Source organism: Micromys minutus (genome assembly GCF_963924665.1).
Source record: "Micromys minutus genome assembly, chromosome: 1".
NCBI lineage: Eukaryota > Metazoa > Chordata > Mammalia > Rodentia > Muridae > Micromys > Micromys minutus.
Window position 1 is genome coordinate 78,056,214 of NC_137969.1, and position 22,109 is coordinate 78,078,322.

The window sequence follows — 22,109 nt, forward strand, 5'->3', positions numbered from 1 at the left end:
TCATTTTTTTTTTATAAAGACTTCAAACATGGAGTTTTTCTTATTTGTGAATTTTGTTTTGCTGTACAAGTGTTCTGTCTGCATGTACACCTGCATGCCAGAAGAGGGTATCAGATCCCTTTATAGATACTGCTGAGCCACAATGTAGTTGCTATGAACTGAACTCTGGGACCTTTGGAAGAGCAGTGTTCTTAACCACTCGGCCATCTCACAAGATCAGGTTTTTCTTATTTATAAAGGATAGACATAAGCTCCAAATTAAGGGCCAGAGCAATGACACAGTGGTTTAGTGCTGTTTTGACAGAGGGCCAAAGTTAAATTCCCAGCACTTATATATTGAGTAATTCACAACCAACTCTGGATCCAGGGGATTTAATGCCCCCTCCTGTCTTTTACAGGCACATACAAAATCAAAATTAATCTGTTTTAAAGAAATCACTGAAAGCAATTGAGAATTTTATGCCCATTAATGTTTATCTGAAATTCATGCCTACTGAAATTCATCTGAAATTCATGACCTAGGATCACAAGAAATATTGAAGAACAAAAACCTTGTTAGTTTGAGTCTATGAGTCATTATAACTCTAACAGGTGTGTTTGAAGAGATTAGAAACATCATATGGTTCTATTTCTAGAGTTCATAAGTTGGAGAGATGGAGGCGTCACCTACCTTCTGCTGGCCGTACAGACTTGGTAAACATGCTTCTCAATGCCTTGTGTTTGCAGAACGCTAGTGCTGATGTGGCAAGCGGCGAGCATGGAGTCAAGTGTTGCATCCGAAGTGCTGAAGACCATCTTGTTAATACTGAAAGGAAAGCCTGGGGAGATGGAGGGAACCCTGGTAGAAAGACGACGCTTCTCCATCGATGCCACCAACATGATGCCTGTGGCGGTAAGTGACACCATGGGTGTTTCGGTTCTGTGTTGTCTTCCTGATCATGAAACTCCTCCTGTCTGCACAGATTAAGCCTGCCTCCTTTACACACCCATCCATCCAACACGTATTCATTGTGTGCCTCATCTTGATCAGAGCAGGCATTCTGCTAAGATACAAAGAACAAATGTGTACATTTGAGATCAAAAGAAATATCAAGATGTACATGTAAGGGAAAGGTGACTGTGATGGTTTACCATAACTTGGGCATGGTACACACACTTATTGAAGAGACTCAAAATCAGAATCCTGGGCTGATTCGAGGCAATACTTATATGCACTCGGAAAGGCAGAGAGCAGAGGAAAGGCCTGTTACAATAGAAGTGGGGCCAGAATAGCAAGAAGGCTGAGGAATCAGAAAGAGCTGCCAACTGACAAAATTGTATGTGACTGTAAAGAGATGACCACCAGCTAAGTTACATAAACTTCTCGGGTCACATGAGGAGCTGACATCATCTGTATCTATCACGTTTCTCCCAGGGACCAACATCATCGAGCCCGAGAGGCAACTGAGAGAAGTTTAATGAAAAGGAGTGCATTTGTTTATTAATGTGGGGTGTGTATAGATGAGAGTAGGGATAATGGGGGTCACTAGACAGAGGGCAGGAGATTCAGGAATGACCTGCTGTATCTCCTGTTGACTGTATCACTTCCCTGGGTTTTTAACAAACCTAAGGGAGACTTTGCTTACTAGTAAGACTATTCCTCGTGGCCACATAGGAAGTGGACCTTGGGATTTATGCCCTCGTTGAGAACCAGATTTCTCTCCACAAATCTGACAGCTGGAAGGGATCCACTCACAGTGCCTTCCTGCTTGACAACAGACTGAGTGAGCGTGTCTGAGTGAGCACACATGCATGCTGAAGGAGGCTGGGAAGGCTTGAAATCATTCTTGCATTCTGTATAACTGACACGCTTTGGAGGGAGACAGTTGCCTGCTTTAACTCCACATTCCTTCCCTTCTAGGCATCTCAGGCCCTGTGCACATTTCTACCTGTGACTTCTTATAAGAAAGTGGTGGCCACGTTATTCCCCGAGTTCCTGATGGCCCTCTTGCTTCAACTCTTCTACTGTAGTCAGCATTTAAAAGACACGGCCCAGGACCGACCTCTGTAAGAGAATCAGTTCTGATTGAGTGGGGGATGGGCATCCAGCAGCTCCCTTGGGTCAGGGTGGGACCAGCTGTACGCCTGTGGGAGGTTCGTTCTCGTATATTTCAGTCTCCTCTCCTCGAAGGGTAGAGTGTCTTCAGAAGAGTAACCCTCCTGAGGACAAGATCAGTCACAAGGTTCTACCCTTCGTGTCTGGGTCACGTGGATAGCACAGAACAGCATTCATTCCCACTGTGCCTGCTGTCATGGCGGGGAGAGGCAGCAGCAGCTCGATACAATCAAGCTCTTCCATTCTTATAGTCCCGATAAGTAACCGCTCAGAGTTAGTACGTATACAAACAACAAACAGAACGGTGTGGGTAAATATTCGCTGTAAAACTGCAAGTCATTTCACAATTTGATATGGGGATGGTGTGGGGGAGGGCAGTATGGCATCTGTCCGTCCTCTGTTTCAGGTCAAACTTCACAATTTCTTTTGGAGCAGGAGAGTCAGTTTTCCTGCCCTGAAAGGGAAGTCTTAGGACAGCTGACATCCATTCACTGTGTCTACTATGAACATCTAAACCAAACAGAACATAACTACTGATCTCATTTGAAATATTTAATCCTGCCCCTAGAGGTGTTGCAGGTGTGACTTCTGTGCTGTGCTGTGTGTGTGTGTGTGTGTGTGTGTGTGTGTGTGTGTGTGTCATTCCGTGGCAGAGAAAGACTATGTCTATTCTCAGTGTGTTCTGGCCTGTGAACATGTGATCACTTAGTAGCCCAACATTCCCAGAAAATAGCAAGTGTGAGACAACCAACCACACGCCTCTCATAGTGTGGGCACAGATGAGTTCTCAGGGCAGGGAGCTACTGCTCTGCAGTAGTACAGATGACGAAGAGACGCCCGCTTCGCCTCTCTAGCCCCTCACCACGTATGGCAAGCATGAGAGCTAGCACTGGGGTCATGAGTGGGGGAGAACTGGCCTTGTCCCTTACCAGCTGCCACACATAGGAGAGCTGGCTCTGTACCTGGCCTGGGAACAGGGTACCCTGAGAATTGGGGAGAGGGAGATCCAGAGGACTGACCAGCTCAGATAATCTTCAGCCACAGATGCAGGACTTTAAGCTGGCCCGCCTGAACCTCTACTCCATCAATGAACTGCTGGAGCACATGAAGGGACCCATTCTACAGATTCAGAATTACAGGATCTCCATGACACAGGGCAACAACAGGATATGAGAAGGGAGTTCCAGTGAAGTTCCAGTATCAGTGGAGTAGCAGAAGCCATAGGCCTCATACCAAACCAATGACTCATTGCAATAAAAAAAAAAAGTGGGCAAAAGGGTATACCATGGGACATACTGCATACTACAGCTTCCACGTTGCAAGGGTGTGGAGAATGGGTAGATGAGTGGTACTGGGGTGCATGATGTGAAAGTCACAAAGAACCTTTATTGGTAAAAAAAAAAAAAAAAGTTGAAAAAATAATATATTCATTGTACTTTTTAAAGACACACACCAAGCCACTCCCAAGAAGATAAGAACCTATTCTGATTACTTAGGACATCCCTCAAAGGAAATTGATAGGTCTACCAAGCCATTGCCTTCCTGGGTAGGATAGTAAATTCCTACTGCTACTCTAACTACATTTTATATGTTACCATTTTATTTTAACTTGTGTAGTCTGTGCACTGTTCATTGGGAAAGACAAAAATCATTTAACAATTACTTTCCCCTAAAGTACTCTTCTCTCTAAAACTGTATGCTTCTCAGGATAGACAGGAATGGAAGGTTATGTGTAGTTAGTCACTGTCCTGAAATATCTTCTCTTTTCTGGGCCTCAGCTATGTAAGAGACGCTCTGAAGGCTCTGCTGAACTGCTCTGGACTAGAGGAAGTGAATGAATCTCTGGAGAGAAAGAATTTCTGGGACCAGTTTTCTCAAGTCATGGATCACCAGTATGGGATCCATCTCATCACGAAGTAAGAACAGGGAACTCTGGGTAGAACTCTTGTTCTCTGTCTCATCATCCTCATCTTTTCTAGGGTGTCTTATATGGAAACATTTTCTACAGCTTTTCTAATAGTCTACTATGCAACTTAATTTCTGACATGTTTTTGTGATTTGAAGATTTATCCCGAGATCGCCTTTTAGCCTCCCCCTTCTTTTCCTCTTATTCAATGATACAGAGACACCCAGCCCCACTCCCTTCAATGGCACATCAAAACCCACCCACAAATAGAATAGTGTTCTCTTTTACATACTAATAACTGAAAGATAATATGATATTTTCCTCTCTGATGTTACTTGCTTCCTGTTCTGAGGACAATTAAAAGTGCCCATTGCCCTTTAGCTTTAGAGAGGTCTAGCAAAGATAAATACTCAATAAGCCAAACATGTTCTGGATAATATAATAGACAAGATTTTTTTTAAAGTTTCCTGAACCAGAAATGTTTGGAGACTGTTTAGTTTGTTTTTAATTGATTCTTCTGATGATAGAGATCATATTTTCTGTACAATAACAACAATGAAGACAAGAATACAGGGCCTTGGTGACATGAAAGACACTTTATAATTGGGACAAACTCGGAGGATACTTATTATGTGGTCCATGGGCTTTAGATGCAGTATCATGTTGGCATATGAACTTTGAGAATATATCTACTTAAATAAACACTATACTTATCTAGATATTTTTAAATTGGCAAAACCCAAAAGATAAAAGTCATGTCATATGAATTAGATCATTTCCAAATACAAAGAATTAATTAATTAGTATAACAAGTAAATCTTATAGGTTTATTTTGCTCTTCACCAATTTTGACTATATGGATTTCTGGGGGAAAAAGGAATGATAAGAAAAGTCCCACAGCTACATGAGCACCTACAACATGACAGTGTGGGGAAATTTTTTCTATCCTTATAGATTCTAGAAAACTAGACCTTTGTGACTTCAAAAGTAGCCATTTTTCATAGGTGGGTAACACAAGAAGAATATAGACAGAGTTCATTAAAGCACAATTCAATGCAGGTGCAGATGTTTTTCAGGTTTTCCAATAAGACTATAAAATGAGGCCCATCACCTTCCTGGCAGTCCGGCAGCCACTAACAGCTAAATAAACAGTACCATCCCACACTGTGCCAAAAGTGAGATTAAATATTCATTAATTAATCACAACCCTGTTCCTAGTACTACGCAAAATGCAGCCCATGGACCTACAAGAACATCAGCTGGAAGGCAAATCTTTGTATTTGTGAGTTCTGTGGTTTGAATGAAGAGTTACATGTTTAGAAAAAGGACCTGAAGTTTGAAACAGAAAGTTATCATATGCTCCCCCAATATCTTGTCTCTATCGATTAGATTCAGGACAGTGTATGAAGACAAGTTTAAGCCTGGCTCCTGTCCAAGGGTTTCTGGAAAATGGCTTAGTTAACAAGAGGTTATCATCTTTTCTCTGGAGTAGCTCAAGTATCCCAAAAGGAAGAGTGACCCGAAGCCATAAAATGGCCTATCACCTTACCTTAGATTGCTGTTTTGATATATATTTCTTCACTCTTTGGTCAGGGACTGATGGAAGTTTATGTAAAAATGGGGCTTCTCTTGGTGTGGAAAAAATAGAGAAAAGAAAATGGGTAATGATAAGGGAAGAAATATTGTAGAGATCCAGGCTTGCATAATTCTTCAGACCCAATACACGGGCGGTGCTGATGCTGCAGCTCACCTTACTCAAGGGAATAGTTTAGAATAACTCTAGTCTGGGTAGTCAGTAGTAGGCAGGTAGTGACTGATTCCTAACTTGGTCAACACTTTTCTGCTTGGCTAAGCTGGTGCCTTATACTTCTTTACAGAACTCTCAGTGAATGTAAGTTCCCACAGTTTCCAGAGACCCTGCATTGTGTCTACAAGGTCGCAGTAAAAGGTCCTAGAAGGTCAGAAGACAGCATCGTCACCATAATATTCTTTGCTGAAGTGAGTGTCAATAGTAGAGTGTAACCAGCTGAGTTCTCGTTCTCATTCCTAGAGTAAATTTAAAACTTCAGCACCTAATTATCCTAAGTACTTTTCTTATAAAAATTTAAGAAAGTAAAAGACATATGAAGTCAAATGGGGAGGCAGAGAATAATCCTGACTCTACCTCTTAATTTAATTTTTAACTGTTGTTTTTTCGTTTTCTTTTTCTTTCTTTCTTTATTTCTTTTTTAAGCTTTTGAACAACTTCTTCAAAGAATCATTGCCTGAAGAATTTTTGGTCCTCTTCAGAAACTGGATTAATGATTCCAATCCTTCAGTTGGCAAAATGAGCCTTCAGAAAATTGCCAGCATGGCACCAGTTTTCAGCGAAGTATGTGTGTATGTGTGAAGTATGGCACGGCGTGTCATAATTGGATGTTTCCCTACTGCTCAGCAGCTTGTAGTGAAACCTTTGTGCTTTTTCAGTTTCTATACACCTAAAAGTATCAAAGACTGAAACTCAATCGAACAGAGAGAATGTGAATCAACTTAGGGATTCTATCACCTTACTCATCATTTCTCCACAAAACCATGGTGTGCTCAGAAGTCACCTGGAAATTTGTCAGGAATGCAAAGGATGTCCATTTCAAGCTGCAGAACCAGAAATTCTGAGTTGGGGGTCCACTGGTCTGTTTTTCTCAGTCGTAAAGTAGCAATGAGAGTCACTAAGTCATTCCGCATGAACTCATGTATTTCCATGTCAAGTAAACTTCATCAGGCCCCAATGTCTTAAACCCCCAAATTTCAATGTATTTTACTCAATCCCGAAACAGTTTCTTCACTGCTCAGATCCGCTTCTGGGGCTTTGTCTCTATGTAAACATGTTTAGAGACCACACCACCAGATATGTTAGTAAGTATTAACTCCCTAAAACTCAAGATCAAAATATTCTTACCATGGCTAATTTCAAGATACCAACTGCATATTATTCAAAACAGAATTGGGTAGAAGTGCATAGAGTGACTTTAATATTTTAACTATTCAGATACCAAAATAGCCTTAAGAATGTAGAAAATAAAACATACATCATCAAAACATTTAGAATTTATCACCTTTAATACTACTTTTGATTTTACTTAACTGTAAGTTTATGTAATTAGGTTTTGAGATTTAGATTTGAAGAGGACTTGTCAGTTGGCATGCTAAAGTCAGGAATGTACATACCAATCATCACCAACTCTCTTAGTCCCGATGTTCTTTCTTTTACAGATAGAGAGCGTCTGCAACCTCTTACTCCCAGTCCTAGACGCTTTCCTTTCCAAAGAGCACACTGTCATCATCCGGGCCATGCTTACCCTTCGAAATATTCTGAGCAAGCTGGACAAGACCATCTACTCCACAGTGTGTGTCAGGATTGCTTCCAGCTACTGTCCTCTTATGGACCATGTGAGTGACAGATGCGATTAACTGTGTAAAACTATGAGTTTTGGTGGTTCAGTTAAGCCTCATCTGGCAGGAGGATCTTTTATCTTAGAATAAGCCAGCACAAGACTTATCTCTGTCCCTGGATAAATCTCAGCTTAGTAAATACATTCATTAACACTGGACCTGGGCTGGGTGGGTGTAAATTCCTCTTCTACCTCTGATATCATGGTGACATAGATATTTCTTAAGAGTCTTGGCAAATCAGTTTCCCTTTCTATAGAACAGACACAGAAGTGCGTTTATTATAATATTAAGAGCTTATATGCTCACCAGTCCAAGTCTTAGAGAATTCACATAGAAGAGTGCCTTTGTTAGAGTTTTCCTGCTATGAACAGAAAAAAATAACCAAGGCAGCTCTCCTGTAAGGACAACATTTAATTGTGGATGGTTTACAAATTCAGAGGTTCAGTCCATTATCATCAAGTTGGAAGCATGGGAGAGTCAAGGCAGGCATGGTGCAAGAGGAGCTGAGAGTTCTCCTTCTTCATCTGAAGGCCTCTAGGAGAAGATTGGTTGCCATGTGGCTAGGAGAAGAATGGCAAAGCTCATGCCCACAGGGACACACCTGCTCCAACAAGGCTTTACGTTGCTATGAATTTTCCTCTTACACTGCTTTCACTGTGTCGTGAAAGTTTGAGTATGCCTGTGTTCGTTTGGGGTTTGTTGTGGGATAATAATTTTCTAGTTTTGTTTTTGGTGTAGAAACCCTCCCTGTATTAGTGTCTTCCTTATAGTAACCTCTGCAGGACTAGACTAGGAGATATACATTGTTTAAATATTGTTTTGTCATGGAATATTTTGGTTTCTGCATCTATGGTAATTGAGAATTTTGCTGGGTATGGTAGCCTAGGTTGGCATTTGTGGTCTCTTAGGGTCTACATGAGATCCGTCCAAGATCTTCTAGCTTTTAGCATTTTTCTTAAGAAGTCTGGTGTAATTCTGATAGGTCTGTCTTTATATGTTACTTGACCTTTCCCCCTAATAGCTTTTAATATTCTTTCTTTGCTCTGTGAATTTAGTATTTTGATTAATATATGGTGGAAGGATTTATTTTCTGGTCCAATCTATTTGATATTCTGTAAGCTTCTTGTACATTTATGGCCATCTCTTTCTTTAAGTTGGAGAAGTTTTTGTTTATGATTTTGTTGAAGATGTTTTCTGGTCATTTGAGCTAGGAATCTTGGTTCTTTTCTATTCCTATTAATCTAGGAATCTTCACTCTCTTCTATTCCTATTATTCTTAGATTTGGTCTTTTCACTGTGTCTTGAATTTCCTGGGTGTTTGGGGTTAGGAACTTTTCATTCTTTGTATTTCCTTTGACCATCTTCTATGCCTGAGATTCTCTCTTCTATCTCTAGTATTCTGTTGGTAATGCTTGCATCTGTAGCCCCTAAACTCTTTCCTAAGTTTTCCACTTACAGGATTGCCTCCATTTGTGATTTCTTTATTGTTTATACTTCCACTTTTAAGTCTTGAATCACTGTGTTCAATTCCTTTACCTATTTGATTGTATTTTTCTGTATTTCTTTAAGGGATTTATTTATTTTCTCTTTAAGGGCTTCTACCTGTTTTTACCTTTTCCCCTGTATTTCTTTCAGTGAGTTCTTAAAATTCTCTATTATCTTCCTGAGGTAAGATTTTAGGTCAGGGCAGCTGGAGGGATGGCTCAGCAGTTAAGAGCACTGACTGCTCTCCCAGAGGTCCAGAGTTCAAATCCCAGCAACCACATGGTGGCTCACAACCACCTGAAATGGGATCTGATGCCCTCTTCTGGTGTGTCTGAAGACAGTGACTGTGTACTCATATACACAAAATAAATAAATCTTTTTAAAAAAAAGATTGTAGGTCAGCACCATGCTTTGCAGGTATGTTGGGGCATCCAGGTCTTGCTGTGGTGAAAGAACTGAGTTCTGATGGCGCCAAAGTATATTGGCTTCTGTTGCTTATGTTCTTGCACCTGCCTCTGCCATCTGGTTATTTCTGGGGTTAACTCACCTGGGTGTCTCTGTGTGTAGCCTGCCTCTTGTGTTGCTGGCCACAGATCTCCTGGGAGGCCTGCAGACTGTAGGGTGTTGAGAGGGGCAGACAGGTAAATCTTCCCTGGAGGATGAACAGACCAGAAATAAAATGGGGTTCAGGTGAAAGGGAGGGGTCCCACATCTGCTGGTCTCCTTTGTAGTCCCAGATGCTGTGGTTATTTGGGTGGGTGTCTAACCTGTTACCCTGGCTGCTACAGTTCTTCTGGGAAACCTGCAGACTGTAGCATGCTGAGAGGGGCAGACACGTCAATCTGCTCTAGTGGATGTGCAGATCAGAAGAGAATGCCCATAAATTTGATAGAGGGTTAATATCTAGAATAATGATAAAAAACTGAAAAATTATTAGAAAAACAAACAACTTTTAAAAATTGAGGTATGGGACTAAATAGAATTCTCAAAAAATAAAAAAATAGTTGAGAAACATTTTTTAAAAAATATTCAACATTCATAGCCATTCAGAAAAGGCAAATGAAAACAGACTTGAAATGAAATCTCACCAGAAAGTTGTATGTCTTGAGACTTCTCATTTATCCACATACATGTAAAACACTGAGACAAAGAGATTTTAATATTCACAGAAGGTCACATGACTGATAAACTTGTTGGTATATTTAAAAAATATATTCAAGATAAAATCATAAATGCTTCTTTAACATAAATTGATGTGATTTTTAAATTAATTTAAAATTATATTTGCCCTCTGAGTTGCCATGGTACAACCCCATCCTATTTTCTGGCTTGGCACAAATGCTTCTTGGAAACCAAATTGTGTGCCAGGGAGCAGAATTCCCATTGAAATGTAGGGCCGTGGGCACAGAGCACAGCGTGCTCACATGACTCTGCGTGCTCATAAAATGACCTTATCGTACACATATTATTCTGCTTTATACTTTCTAAGTGTTATTAACTACTATCTCCCTAAATTTAAGAAACCCACTTTGTTTTGTTTGTTTTTTCATCTTATTGGCTTTCTATTTCTAAATAGAATACTTAATCTGATTCGTGTCTTTTTATTTAAAATATGTTATACAATATATTTTGCTCATATTTTACTTCCTCATAACTTCTTCTACATATTTCCCATGCCCCTACTTACCCAGCTTCTTATTTATCTATCTACCATCTATCTGGCTATCTAGCTATTTCTCCCCCTCTCAAAATCAAAATAAAGTGATAGAAAGCCAACAAGATTTTTAAAAATATCAAAAAAAAAAAAAAACCCAAAATGAAACAAAAAGACCAGAAAATATGGAGTTGTTTTATAATTTCTTTTTAAGTAGAGCTTAAAATTTTATTAAGGTAACACTTTAAGGTATATTAAACAAATAAATCTTTGCATATTAACCATGCACGGTATGGTGATATTAAATTATGACAAATAATACATTTGTCACCTAGCATATGTTTGAATGGTAAACACCTTTATATGACCTCAGCAAACCTTTGCCCCGTACAACTCTGAGCGATGCTCAGCCTCTGTAACTATGAGTCCAAAAAATGAGACATGTAAGTGAGATCGGGAAGCACTCTCTGTATGCCTGGCTGAGTTTTACTCAGTATAATGCTCTCCTGATTTAGCTAGATCATTGCGATGATAATCTTTATGCTTTTATTATGTCGTAAATTGTGTGTGTGCTCATTCATCTATTAATAGGCACTTATATCTTGGCTATAATGAATAATGGTTAGTCAATTACTGTCATTAAATTAAAAGAAGCACTAACAAGCCCAATGTTTACTAAAAATTTTATGTGTGTGTGTGTCTATGTATATATCATATAAACACTTAGTGTATATCAAATATATCATATATAGATATGATATATACAGTATCATGATATAAACCAGCATTAAAGAAAGTAACACTGGTATGGTCAACTGAAAACCTGAGCTTGTCTTGTGTGCACATTGCAGGTTAATGGTGGCATTCAGTGCATGGCCATTCGGCATTTTGGTGAACTACTTGTGGACATGAATCAATATAACAGGATGCTGCGGCATATAGTCCTAGGAAGCCTTGTGCCCCTGATCCTGTTTCTGGAGTCTAAGGAAACAAGAATTGTGAATGTAAAAGTCTTGATATTATTTCTCTTCATTAAAAGTATCACAGTGTTTTGTGTAACAGAAAATCAAGCCTCACTGATCTTTTCTATCGCTCAGGCTTGTAGATATACACTGACTATTTGCGTTACACAACTGGAGTGGTCAACAGCACATCTGCTCCAAGAGGACACTTACAATTTTGAGTCCGTGGTTCTTGATGTTTGCAACAACCTTGTAAGTGGCACCTCTGTCATCAGAGGTGTTAGCACAACCTTGAAATCCCACAAATGGTGAGAGATGCCATGGCAAAAGGGAAGATCTTGTAGAAAGATACAAGAAAATAATACTTATCATGGATGTAAGGGCTTTATAGCAGTGGCTCTCAACCTTCCTAATGCTTCAACCCTTTAACACAGTTGTGTTGACCCCCAACCATAAAATTACTTTCATTACTACTTCATAACTATAATTTTGCTACTGTTATAAATTACAATGTAAATATCTTTGTTTTGTGATGGTCTCTTTGGGGTCTCAAGCCTCAGGGCAGGAACTGCTGTTAACAACGAAAGAAAGAGAATTTTTACACCCTCAACATTGATCATTCATTCAATTTGCCTCCTCCTGTTTTGAGCTGTGATTGTAATATAAACTCGAATAGAACATGTCACATCACCGAAAGGAAAATTAATTATTATGTCATGACTTTGTGAACTGGTCCTTTGAAACACAGTATAAACAAGGGTAGAAGCATGGAGATGAGAAAATAACAGCCCAGATTAGAAATGCAAACATGGGTTAGAAGCACAGCACTGGTTTCAGAATAATGTCAAAAACATACTAATCCCAGTCAGCAACCAGAACAGTACAATTCATACAAGAAAATCTTCAAGTTACAAATTGGTCTTAATTTTATATGAGTAGTTAAGTAATTAATGTCCCTTGCCTTGACACTTTTCTAGAGGAAGCAAGTTTATTAAAAAGTTTATTTTCCTTTTTTATTCTCAGATTTCTTCTTATGAAAGCTACATTACAGACTTAATATCTGATACTTTAGGGTTCCTGGGGAGCTCGCGAACCTTTCTAAAGAAAGGAGCCATTATATTAGTAGGTAAATAATTTCCATTATTACCCAATTTGTCTTTGAATGTACAAAATAGTGTTCAATTCAGAAATATTTATTAAAACATTTACAAATCTTCATGATTGTCAATACCTGTCATGATAAAAAGGATGTGTAGAGGTTGATATGTGTGATTGACTTAGAGTTCTGTTTTATAACTCAAATTGTGTATATCTGTATTACTACTAATTGTATAAAATGTGTTCAACAAGATGGATAATAAGATTTTATAATTTAATTTTACTCCCTTGTCTGCCTAAAACCACTATCAAAAGAACAAGAGTAATTTAAAACTTCATACAAAGATCATGTTCAATACAACCTGAATACCTAGAAGTAAAACTATAACAAATAAATAACAGCTATCAGATTCAGTGATGTTTAAATATAGAATGTATATAAAATGTATATGGGAAAGCCCAGGAAGACACTAAGAGAGAAGAAGGCAACTGAAGCTTTCGACCGTGGACAAATCTGACCAACAGCAGTTTCCCTCGGGACTCTCTCACTATGAAGATGAAATTAATAATCCTGTAGTTTAGGATGCCCAGTCTTGCTGATAGTTGAACTGTGATGAGCATTAGAGATTCTGATCTGTGATGTTTCCAGAGAAGAAGAGAGGAGTGAGGAGTGAGGAGGAAGAGGATTGGGGAGGGAGACAGAGACAGACACCAGCACAGACAGACAGAGCCATATTCTATAACTTTGCTTCAAACCTGGAGCTTTTCGTCTCTGTGTTAAAACTGGGAACCCTCAATAAATAACTTTTTCATTAAAAGCAGCAGGATTTTCTGTAAAGGTAATTCAAGGGGAGAAATGGAGGAAAATAGAAGGTATTTTTATCAAATTGATGACTTGCACAGTAAATAATTCTGCAGATCTAAAACCATAAAGAGTGAGTGTATCTAAAAATATACAGAATGCATCTGATAAAACAAGGCAAAGCCCATGGAAGTAAGACTTTGTAACACAGGGACAAGTGTGAGGAAAGACACATAAGCATCACAGAAAAGGAAAACAACTGTAACCAGAAAATGAGTAAATCCATTTTACTCATTAGTAGTGATGATTCAATCATCCATGAACGAAAGTCATACAGAAGAGGTGAGCCAATCATCAACAAGAATGAATGTAATACAGGAGAGATCAGCCATTCATCACCAAGAATGAATGTCATACAGGAGGGATTAGTGTCCAGACTACTGTGATGCTTTAGAATGTACTTTTTGATGTGTGTGTGTTTGTGTGTGTGAATGTGTGTGTGCTTAAAATGTAATTTAAATCTCATAAATCTTATACAACAATCATTGTTCTATATATTAAAGGACAAATGAATAACCCAATAGGAAATGTACGAGAAGAAATGATCCCATTTATAATGGGTAGAAAGAAAGAAGGAAGGAACAAAAATGATGGAAGAAGAAATGAGAGGGAAGGAGAAAGCAAAGAAACAGGGTGAGATTAGGAGGAGGAGCTGGGAAAGAGAGAAAGAAAGGAGAAATGAAAGAAGGAATGGTAGGTTGATAGAGGGAATAAAAAACTTTGAGATATGTGCACAGCACACATGAAGACGGCGTGTGAACATTGTCAAAGAAAATGAAATTGAAGAATGAGTACAATATAAATTCTATTTTGAGAATGAAGAGATAAAGTTTAAAGTCAATGATTTTTTTGAACTTCATACATATATTAAGTTTGTTTTCAAAGCTGATACATTAATTTTTTAAGTTAATATAAAGAAGTCATGTGAAGGAATAGTAAAGATTCTAAACCAAAGCATCCCAAAAGACAAGTAGCCATGCCAGATGTCAGCGTAGCTACAGTAAATAAAGTTTACATGCAATGGACAGGAAAAAAATAAAAATAAGAATATTCAGAAATAGCCTCCAAATTATATAAGGATAAGCCACAAACTTTAACTGATGAAAATATGAAATATATGCAATATTCTTTAAATGTACGGTATATTATATGAAATATATTATTTGCTCTGGCATTAAACAAATTCCAGATGGTCAAATATTCAAAGAGCCAACACTAATACTGAAACTATAATTTAAAGAATACTTGACTAACATGGAAAATGTGTACTTGATAATCACAGGGTAAATAAGTTTTCTATGTGAAATTTACAATAAAAGCCATAATAAAAGACTGCCAAGACTGTAAAATCAAGACATTTTGCAAAGAAAATTCTATAAAAGAGGGAGAATATTCCCAGTTCAAAGGGAAACATGAAACATCTTTAACTCTTTAACAAAACATCTCTAATAAAATCACAGAAGAAAACTTCCTTAGCCTAAAAAAAGAGATGACCAAAAATATATCAGAATAGTATATAACACCAAATAGATTGGACTGGAAAAGAAAATACTCTCACCATATGATAATCAAAACACTAACTGCACAGAGTGAAGAAAGAATATTAAAAGCTGTAAGGGGGAAAGGCCAAGTAAAATATAAAGGCAGACTTATCAGAATTACACCAGACTTCTCAAGAAAAATGCTAAAAACCAGAAGATCCTGGACAGATGTCATACAAACCCTAAGAGATCACAGATGCCAACCGAGCAAAACTCTAAATCACCATAGATGAAGAAACCAAGATAGTCCATAACAAAACAAATTTAAACAATATCTTTCCATTAATCCAGCCTACAGTGGATACTAGACAAAAAATACTCCGATACAAGGAGGGTAACTACACCTAGAAAAACACAAGAAATTAATCATCTCACAACAGACTTAAAAGAAGAGACTCTCTCTCTCTCTCTCTCTCTCTCTCTCTCTCTCTCTCTCTCTCCTCTAACAAAAAAAAAAAAAAAAAGAACTAACAGTCATCGGTCTTTAATATCCCTCGACATCAAAGGACTCAATTTCCCAATAAAACGACACAAGCTGACAGGTGTGCAGAAAGGATCCACCTTGTTCTGCATACAAGAAAAACACCTAAACTGCAAAGACAAACACTACCTCAGAGTAAAAGGCTGGAAAAAAAGTTTTCCAAGCACATGCTCCCAAGTTGTAGTTGCTAGTCTAATATCCAATAAAATAGACCTTCAACTAAGTTATCAAGTATTTATCAAAGAAAAATTCCACCAAGATGAAGTCTCAATTCTAAAATCTAAATTAAAACCCATAGAAAAGAGTCTGGTAAAAAAATAATATTTATCTTTGTTTTTTAAAATAAAGTTTTTCAATAAAAAAAAGAACCCTGACATTCAACCTCACACCAGTCAGATTGGCTAAGATCAAATATTCAAGTGACAGCAGACGCTAGTGAGACTGTGAAGAAAGCAGAACACTCCTCTATTTTTGGTGGGATTGCAAGCTGGTACAATCATTCTGGAAAAAAATAATGACGTATAAATAACATTTTAAAATGGCAATTAAATGTAACATTTTCACAACTTCATTTTTTAAAAGGGAATGTAGGATCGCACCTTATTTCCATTTCCTTGGAGGACCCTCCTCACCTGTGTGTTCTTATTCATCCTCTGAGGATTCTCTAAATGCAACACAGTATCTAAAGTATAAGGGATAACATCCACACACAGGAGAAAACATTCAACATTTGTCTTTCCAGGTCTGAGTACCTCACCCAGGATGTTGCCTCTAGCTCTATCCACTTACCTGCGCGTTTCACAATTTTATTTTTCTTAGCAGGCAAGTAGGGTCCCAGTATATAAATGTACCACATGTTTGTTGTCTGCTCATAAGTCGGTGGGCATCTAAGAAGTGGAAGGCCCAATCGTTTTACTGTGTTGTTCTACACAGCCCTGTCCCTGCCATAGGAAAATGGAAATGAATTTTCATCATGGTGGCGCTATGAATCACCATACCTAAGATGTGGTAACAGCCATCGAAATGTAGAGAAAGTTTTCATTATTGTTGCTGTTACCTGTGGTTCTGGAGATCATGTTATACACTTGTTTCCTGAGCTACATACCCGACTCTGGCTTATTTTTTATTTGATGGTTTTATGCTTGTGTATAATGAGGTTTATCCTACACTTTCTCTGTAACTCTGTCCTATGTCTCTATCTCTCCCTGAAAGCCTTTTCCTGACATGCTCACCTCCTACTTCCAGACCTTTTGTATGAGGGTTGAAAAGTGCTGCTTGCATGAGCATGGATGGAAAGTTGTTTTCAGAAACACAGACAACTTATATGTGGTTATAACACCAAAGAATGAAGTCCTGTGGGAAGACTTCTGTGTGGTTGTTTTAAAAACGACAACACAAGTCCCCCCCAAGAAGGCAAGATGAGTCTTGTGAGCTCTGTTTCTTAAAAACAAACAAAAACATGAAATTGTTGTTGATTTATGCTTTTGTGACCATCCTAGATGTGGATTGGAGTGAGTTTACTTCAGCTTACTCATTACAACTGGCCATTACTACGGGTTTCTATTCCTCTGTGGAAAAGATCATTGGCTGACCTTTTTCTGGTCATATTTGGTTCTATTTTAGCTCTCTGGGCTATTCAGACACTGGTTCCTGGCCTATCAGGCAGTTCCAGCCCTGAGCTTGCTCTCATAGCATAAGTCTCAAGTTGAACCAGTCATTGGTTGGCCACACCCACAAGTTCCGTGCCACCTGTACTCTACCCGTGCACATCTTACAGGCAGGACAGGTTGTGGGTTGAAGGTTTTGTGGCTGTGTTGGTGCCCCAGTCCCCCACTGGAAGACTTGCCTATTTACAAAAGATGGCCAGTTCAGGTTCTGTATCCCCCATTACTAGTAGTAACCCTCTCTAGGGTAACCCTCATAGATTCCTAGGAGTTTACATTGCACTAGGTTTCTACCATGCCCTGAAATGCACACACACCCAGTGCCAGTCATCTCCCCCAATACTCTCTTCCTTCCAGCCCCAACTTGATCCCACCTGTTCTAATCCCCATCATCCTCCCCCAGGCAACCAACAAAAGCTATGCTCTTTCCTGCTTCCCAGAGAGATCCATGCATTCCCCCAGGTCTTTCTTATCACTTAGCCTTTCTGGCTCTGTAGCATGGTTACTTTATGGCTAATGTTCACTTAGAAGTAAGTACATACTGTGTTTGTCTTCCTGGGTCTGGGTTACCTCACTCAGAATGATTATTTCAAGATCCATCCAAATTTTATGATGTTATCTTTTTTGACGGCTGAGTAATACTCCATTGCATGTGACTGTTCTTAGCTCTCAGAGTGTCACTTGTCTGTTGCTCTGAATAAAGTTGTCTATTGCATGAGATTTTGGTTCCTGACCTCACTCTACCGGGTCCCACCACAAACCAGCGAAGTCGATAATAGATGACATGTAAACAAAATGAGCCAATAGCCCAGCTGTTTTAAGAAGTCTCTACTCTGCACGGAACAATGGAAATGCATGTGCTATTGCAACAAGAAAGAGCATGATCTCATTTTACAAAACTATGCTGAATGAAGATAATAGAGCCTAAAATATGTTCTGTGTGAGGGAACATACACATTTGTATACACATATGAAAGAAATTGCAAAAGGTTTGTAGGGCATGAACCCACATGAAAGCTAAGGTGTGTTCACTTTCTGGTCATTCTTCATATGTACACTTTAATTTTTCATTAAAGCATAATTGTTTTAAATCACTAAAATATAGTTTCAGGAGACTCTAGGATATAGCAAAATAACAGGGGATATGTGTTGAGAGTTTATTTTGGTCTAACTTTGCTTATATCTTACATATAGGTTACTTGGGGAAATCAGGAGAACATTTACTACTCAGAGACGAAATTGACATCATGATTGAGGGTAAGATGGGGGTTTTCATGTATAAATCCACATAAATTCACTACTTTGATTCTAGTTAAATAAGAGTCCTATATAAGGTTTACAGAAGAGAAACTAGGTTAAGGGACATTTTTTCTCTTTCTCTCCCAATTTTATCTCTCTGTCTCTATTTCAGTCTCCAAATTTATACCAGTTATTATCTGAAATCTTATGATCATGCTAGAACCTCTTACATATCCTGTGACTCTTTTCAATATGCCCTGTATAATAGCACCATGTAGTTGTTAGGTTACTATAGTAAGCAAAGCAGGCCCTTTCCTCATGGATTTTAGATTCTAGTGGATACTAACATCATTGCATTCAGGACGGGGAAGAGAAAAGTAATGTTATTCCTGCAAATGGCTGGATCCTGGGAGTGGATCTCTACACTGCCTCATTAGAAAATAGCAGGTAACAGGGAGACTGGAGAGATGCTTAATCACCAGTCAGAAGCATTTTTTCTTGCAGAGCACCAAAGTTCAACTACCAACACTAACATGGGACTCACAGCCATCCACAAGACATTTCCAAAAGGTCCAACACCCTATTCTGACCTCCTCAGGCACCAGGGACACAAGTGTTGCACATATATACACTCAGGCAAACCATTCATGGACATAAATAAATAAACCTAAAACAAAAAACAAAGAAAATAACTAGGATAGCTTTCTGCTTGTCTCTTCTTCTTCTTCTTCTTCTTCTTCTTCTTCTTCTTCTTCTTCTTCTTCTTCTTCTTCTTCTTCTTCTTCTTCTTCTTCTTCCTCCTCCTCCTCCTCCTCCTCCTCCTCTTCCTCCTCCTTCATCTTTCTCTTCCTCCTTCCTCCCTTCCTCTCTCCCCCTCTCCCTTTCTCTATCTCTCTTCCTCTTTCTCTCTCTCTCTCTTTCTGAAAACTACCATTATTCACAGAAATTTCAACAAACTGCAGAAGTTCATGAGTTTCCCATGAACTTTCACACTGTACTACTCATAGGATGCCCCCCTTGTCAGTGTCTCCCACCCAGGGTTCAGTTGCTACATTGTTTCCAGTTGACCCATCATTATCTCTCCTTCATCCATCCAGTCCCTTTCATTCATTCAGCACTTCTGACTGCCTGATCAATGCTGAGCACTACACTCAATCCTTTAATTCCTCCTCAGATCTTTGTCTTTTTCCTTTCATCTTCTCCTCTCCTTCCCTAAAACCTTCCTCTTTGTTCTGTTTCTTTTATTCAAAAGATTAGATAAGATTGCTCACCCTATGGTCCCAGCACATGGAAAGTTGAAGCGGAATGATTGTGGCAAGTGTAAGGCTGTTTATCATAAGTGTATTTTCATTCCAGAGACTATATCATGACCTTCTTATAGTAAAATACATGTGTTATTTTATTGTATGGTAACCTTACTTTGAATCAATTTCCTATTTATTAATAATCACTTAGACTCATTCCAATGCCTTACATGATTATCACCAATACAATATACACGAGTCTTTCCTTACAATACTGAGTAGAATGCTTTGTACATATGTTTGCCATAAATTTGGCAACTATTTTTGTTTTTCTTTAATAACTGATATTAGTCAAACAAAGAGCAAGGGAGAATACAAGGGAACGTGACTTGCTGAAAAGTGACTGCTTGAACTTAATGTTGCTTGAAGTCAGCTAGACCTTGAACTAAGAGCCCCTCTGCTGTTACAGTTATTGAGCGGTTGACCCGGGAAGAAGACTTTGTGATCAAGGAGTTGGCAGAAAAAACCCATAAACTTTTTAAGGAAATGGCCAATCGAATGACTGCTTCAACCATCAAACAAACCTTCCGAAAGTTCGCTAAGATGCTCCATACCAAAAAGCTGAAGCTCATTTATGATGTGTCCCATATTATAGCCCCCGAGGAGCAAAGTGAAGAGAGCACTAAGGAAGATAGCCTGGCAGGACCCGGTGTGGAGAAATCTGAATATTCTTAGAAAGAAGTGCATGCCCTTTGCCTCTTAACCCCTGTCTCTGCTTAAATCTTTTGCTGAGAAATATTTAAAGTTACTGCCAATCCTTTTAATTTTCTATTAAAATATATAAATCTAAACAGTCTACCACCTGTCTGGCAATGAACAAAACCCCAAATCATGTGGTATGATTTCATACCACACTGGTAAACCCGAGGTGCATTTTCATACTTTCTGAATCTAAGTGGGTAGGCACTGATGCTGTCATGTCCTAACATTCTGATTGAAAGCACCTCTCAGTACCCTGTCTCCAGGGTTTCATCTTCCAAGTCACAACGCTGCCTGTTTTCCACCAGAGACAACCTGGCCCCAAGACCCTACCCCAAGTCCTTGTCCCCTTAAAGCATACCAGTAGCCTTAAACTGCACCCTGCACCTGGATTACCTGAAGCACAAGAAAATAATCTTAAATATTATCTCTTCACTCATTAATTAATTTATTTATTTATTCACTTTATAACTCAATTTCAGCCCCCCTCACCTACCAGTGCCCTCTTTACATGACCCTTCCCCCACCCCCTTTTCTTCGGCCGCTGAGAAGGGAAAAGTCCCTCCTAAGAACCAATCCACCCTACTACCTCAAGTCACTGTAGGACTTGGTATATCCTTTCCCACTGAAGACAGACAAGACAGGCCAGTTAGAGGAACAGGATCCACAGACAGGCAACAGAGTCAGGTTTAGTCTCCACTATAGTTGTTGAAAGATCTACATGAAGACCGAACTTCATATCTGCTACGGATTGCATGGCCTAGGCCCAGCTATTGTATGTTCTTTGATTGGTGGTTCAGTCTCAGAGAGCCCGCATGAGCCCAGGTTTGTTGACTCTGTTGGTTTTAAGGAACGCCTGTCCTCTCCAGGTTCCTCAATTCTTCTCCCCAACTCTGCCGCAGGACTTCCCTAGCCCTGTCTAATGTCTGGATATGGGTCTTTGTGCATGTTTTGTTTATCTGCTGAGTGGAGCCTCTCAGAGAAGTTCTTTTCCTGTCTCTGAGCCCAGGATGACAGATATAAACATAGCCTGAGGCTCCAAGGTAGTTGGAAGAGAAAGGCAGGCTACCATATAGATCTTCCGAGGACAGCACGTCACATTCTCTCTCACCCACTCCCAATCAGCAGAGATCGCTGCTACATTTATTTATCCCCATCTCACCCACAGCATCTGTGTGTATCCAGGTTAGCAGCAACACATGTAGCTGTCAAACAGGGTCTTCACGTGTTGTGTCATCATGACAAGGCTTTGATCAACAGTGAGGCATCAGAGTCTCACAGTGTGTCCCTGTGAAAACACAGTGGGAATTATCCCCTCCATCCACACAGACCTCTGTGGAGACATGGCCGACTGGCACATTTGTCAAAGTTGAGTTAACAGTGGTCTCCAAGGAACCCAGGTGTATAGTCACGGAAGTGAGCCCCAAAAGCATCCTGATATGTGGTACCATGTAGACATGGCTGAGATCCATATTCATCAATTTCCAACTTAAAGTTCACACCAGAATATACTTGAGGGCAAACACATGTGCATCTTCCTTTCTCGTGGGTGGACAGCCTTATTCATGCCGGGATCAGAAACACATTCATCCACTTCCAAGTCACAATGCCTGTCTTGGAATCCAAGCACACAGAGGCAGGAAAAGCCTTTGATCCCATCCTGATACACAGCCCCACTGTGGCAAGGGCT

General features: G+C 39.2%; 1 protein-coding gene across 1 annotated transcript in view; it reads left to right on the forward strand.

The window, feature by feature from the left end:
* MROH9 (maestro heat like repeat family member 9) overlaps positions 1-20,395 on the forward strand; it is a gene marked incomplete at both ends in the record, with an annotated part of 57,774 nt that extends 37,379 nt beyond the window's left edge. Inside the window, 11 exons of the mRNA XM_080931275.1 lie at positions 727-892; positions 1,901-2,046; positions 3,874-4,011; positions 5,879-5,999; positions 6,235-6,372; positions 7,251-7,427; positions 11,421-11,573; positions 11,667-11,783; positions 12,555-12,657; positions 18,372-18,434; positions 20,130-20,395. Of these exons, the coding sequence (XP_080787401.1) occupies positions 727-892; positions 1,901-2,046; positions 3,874-4,011; positions 5,879-5,999; positions 6,235-6,372; positions 7,251-7,427; positions 11,421-11,573; positions 11,667-11,783; positions 12,555-12,657; positions 18,372-18,434; positions 20,130-20,395 (1,588 nt within the window). The remainder of the gene's footprint in view (positions 1-726; positions 893-1,900; positions 2,047-3,873; positions 4,012-5,878; positions 6,000-6,234; positions 6,373-7,250; positions 7,428-11,420; positions 11,574-11,666; positions 11,784-12,554; positions 12,658-18,371; positions 18,435-20,129) is intronic.
* Positions 20,396-22,109: the final 1,714 nt, after the last annotated feature.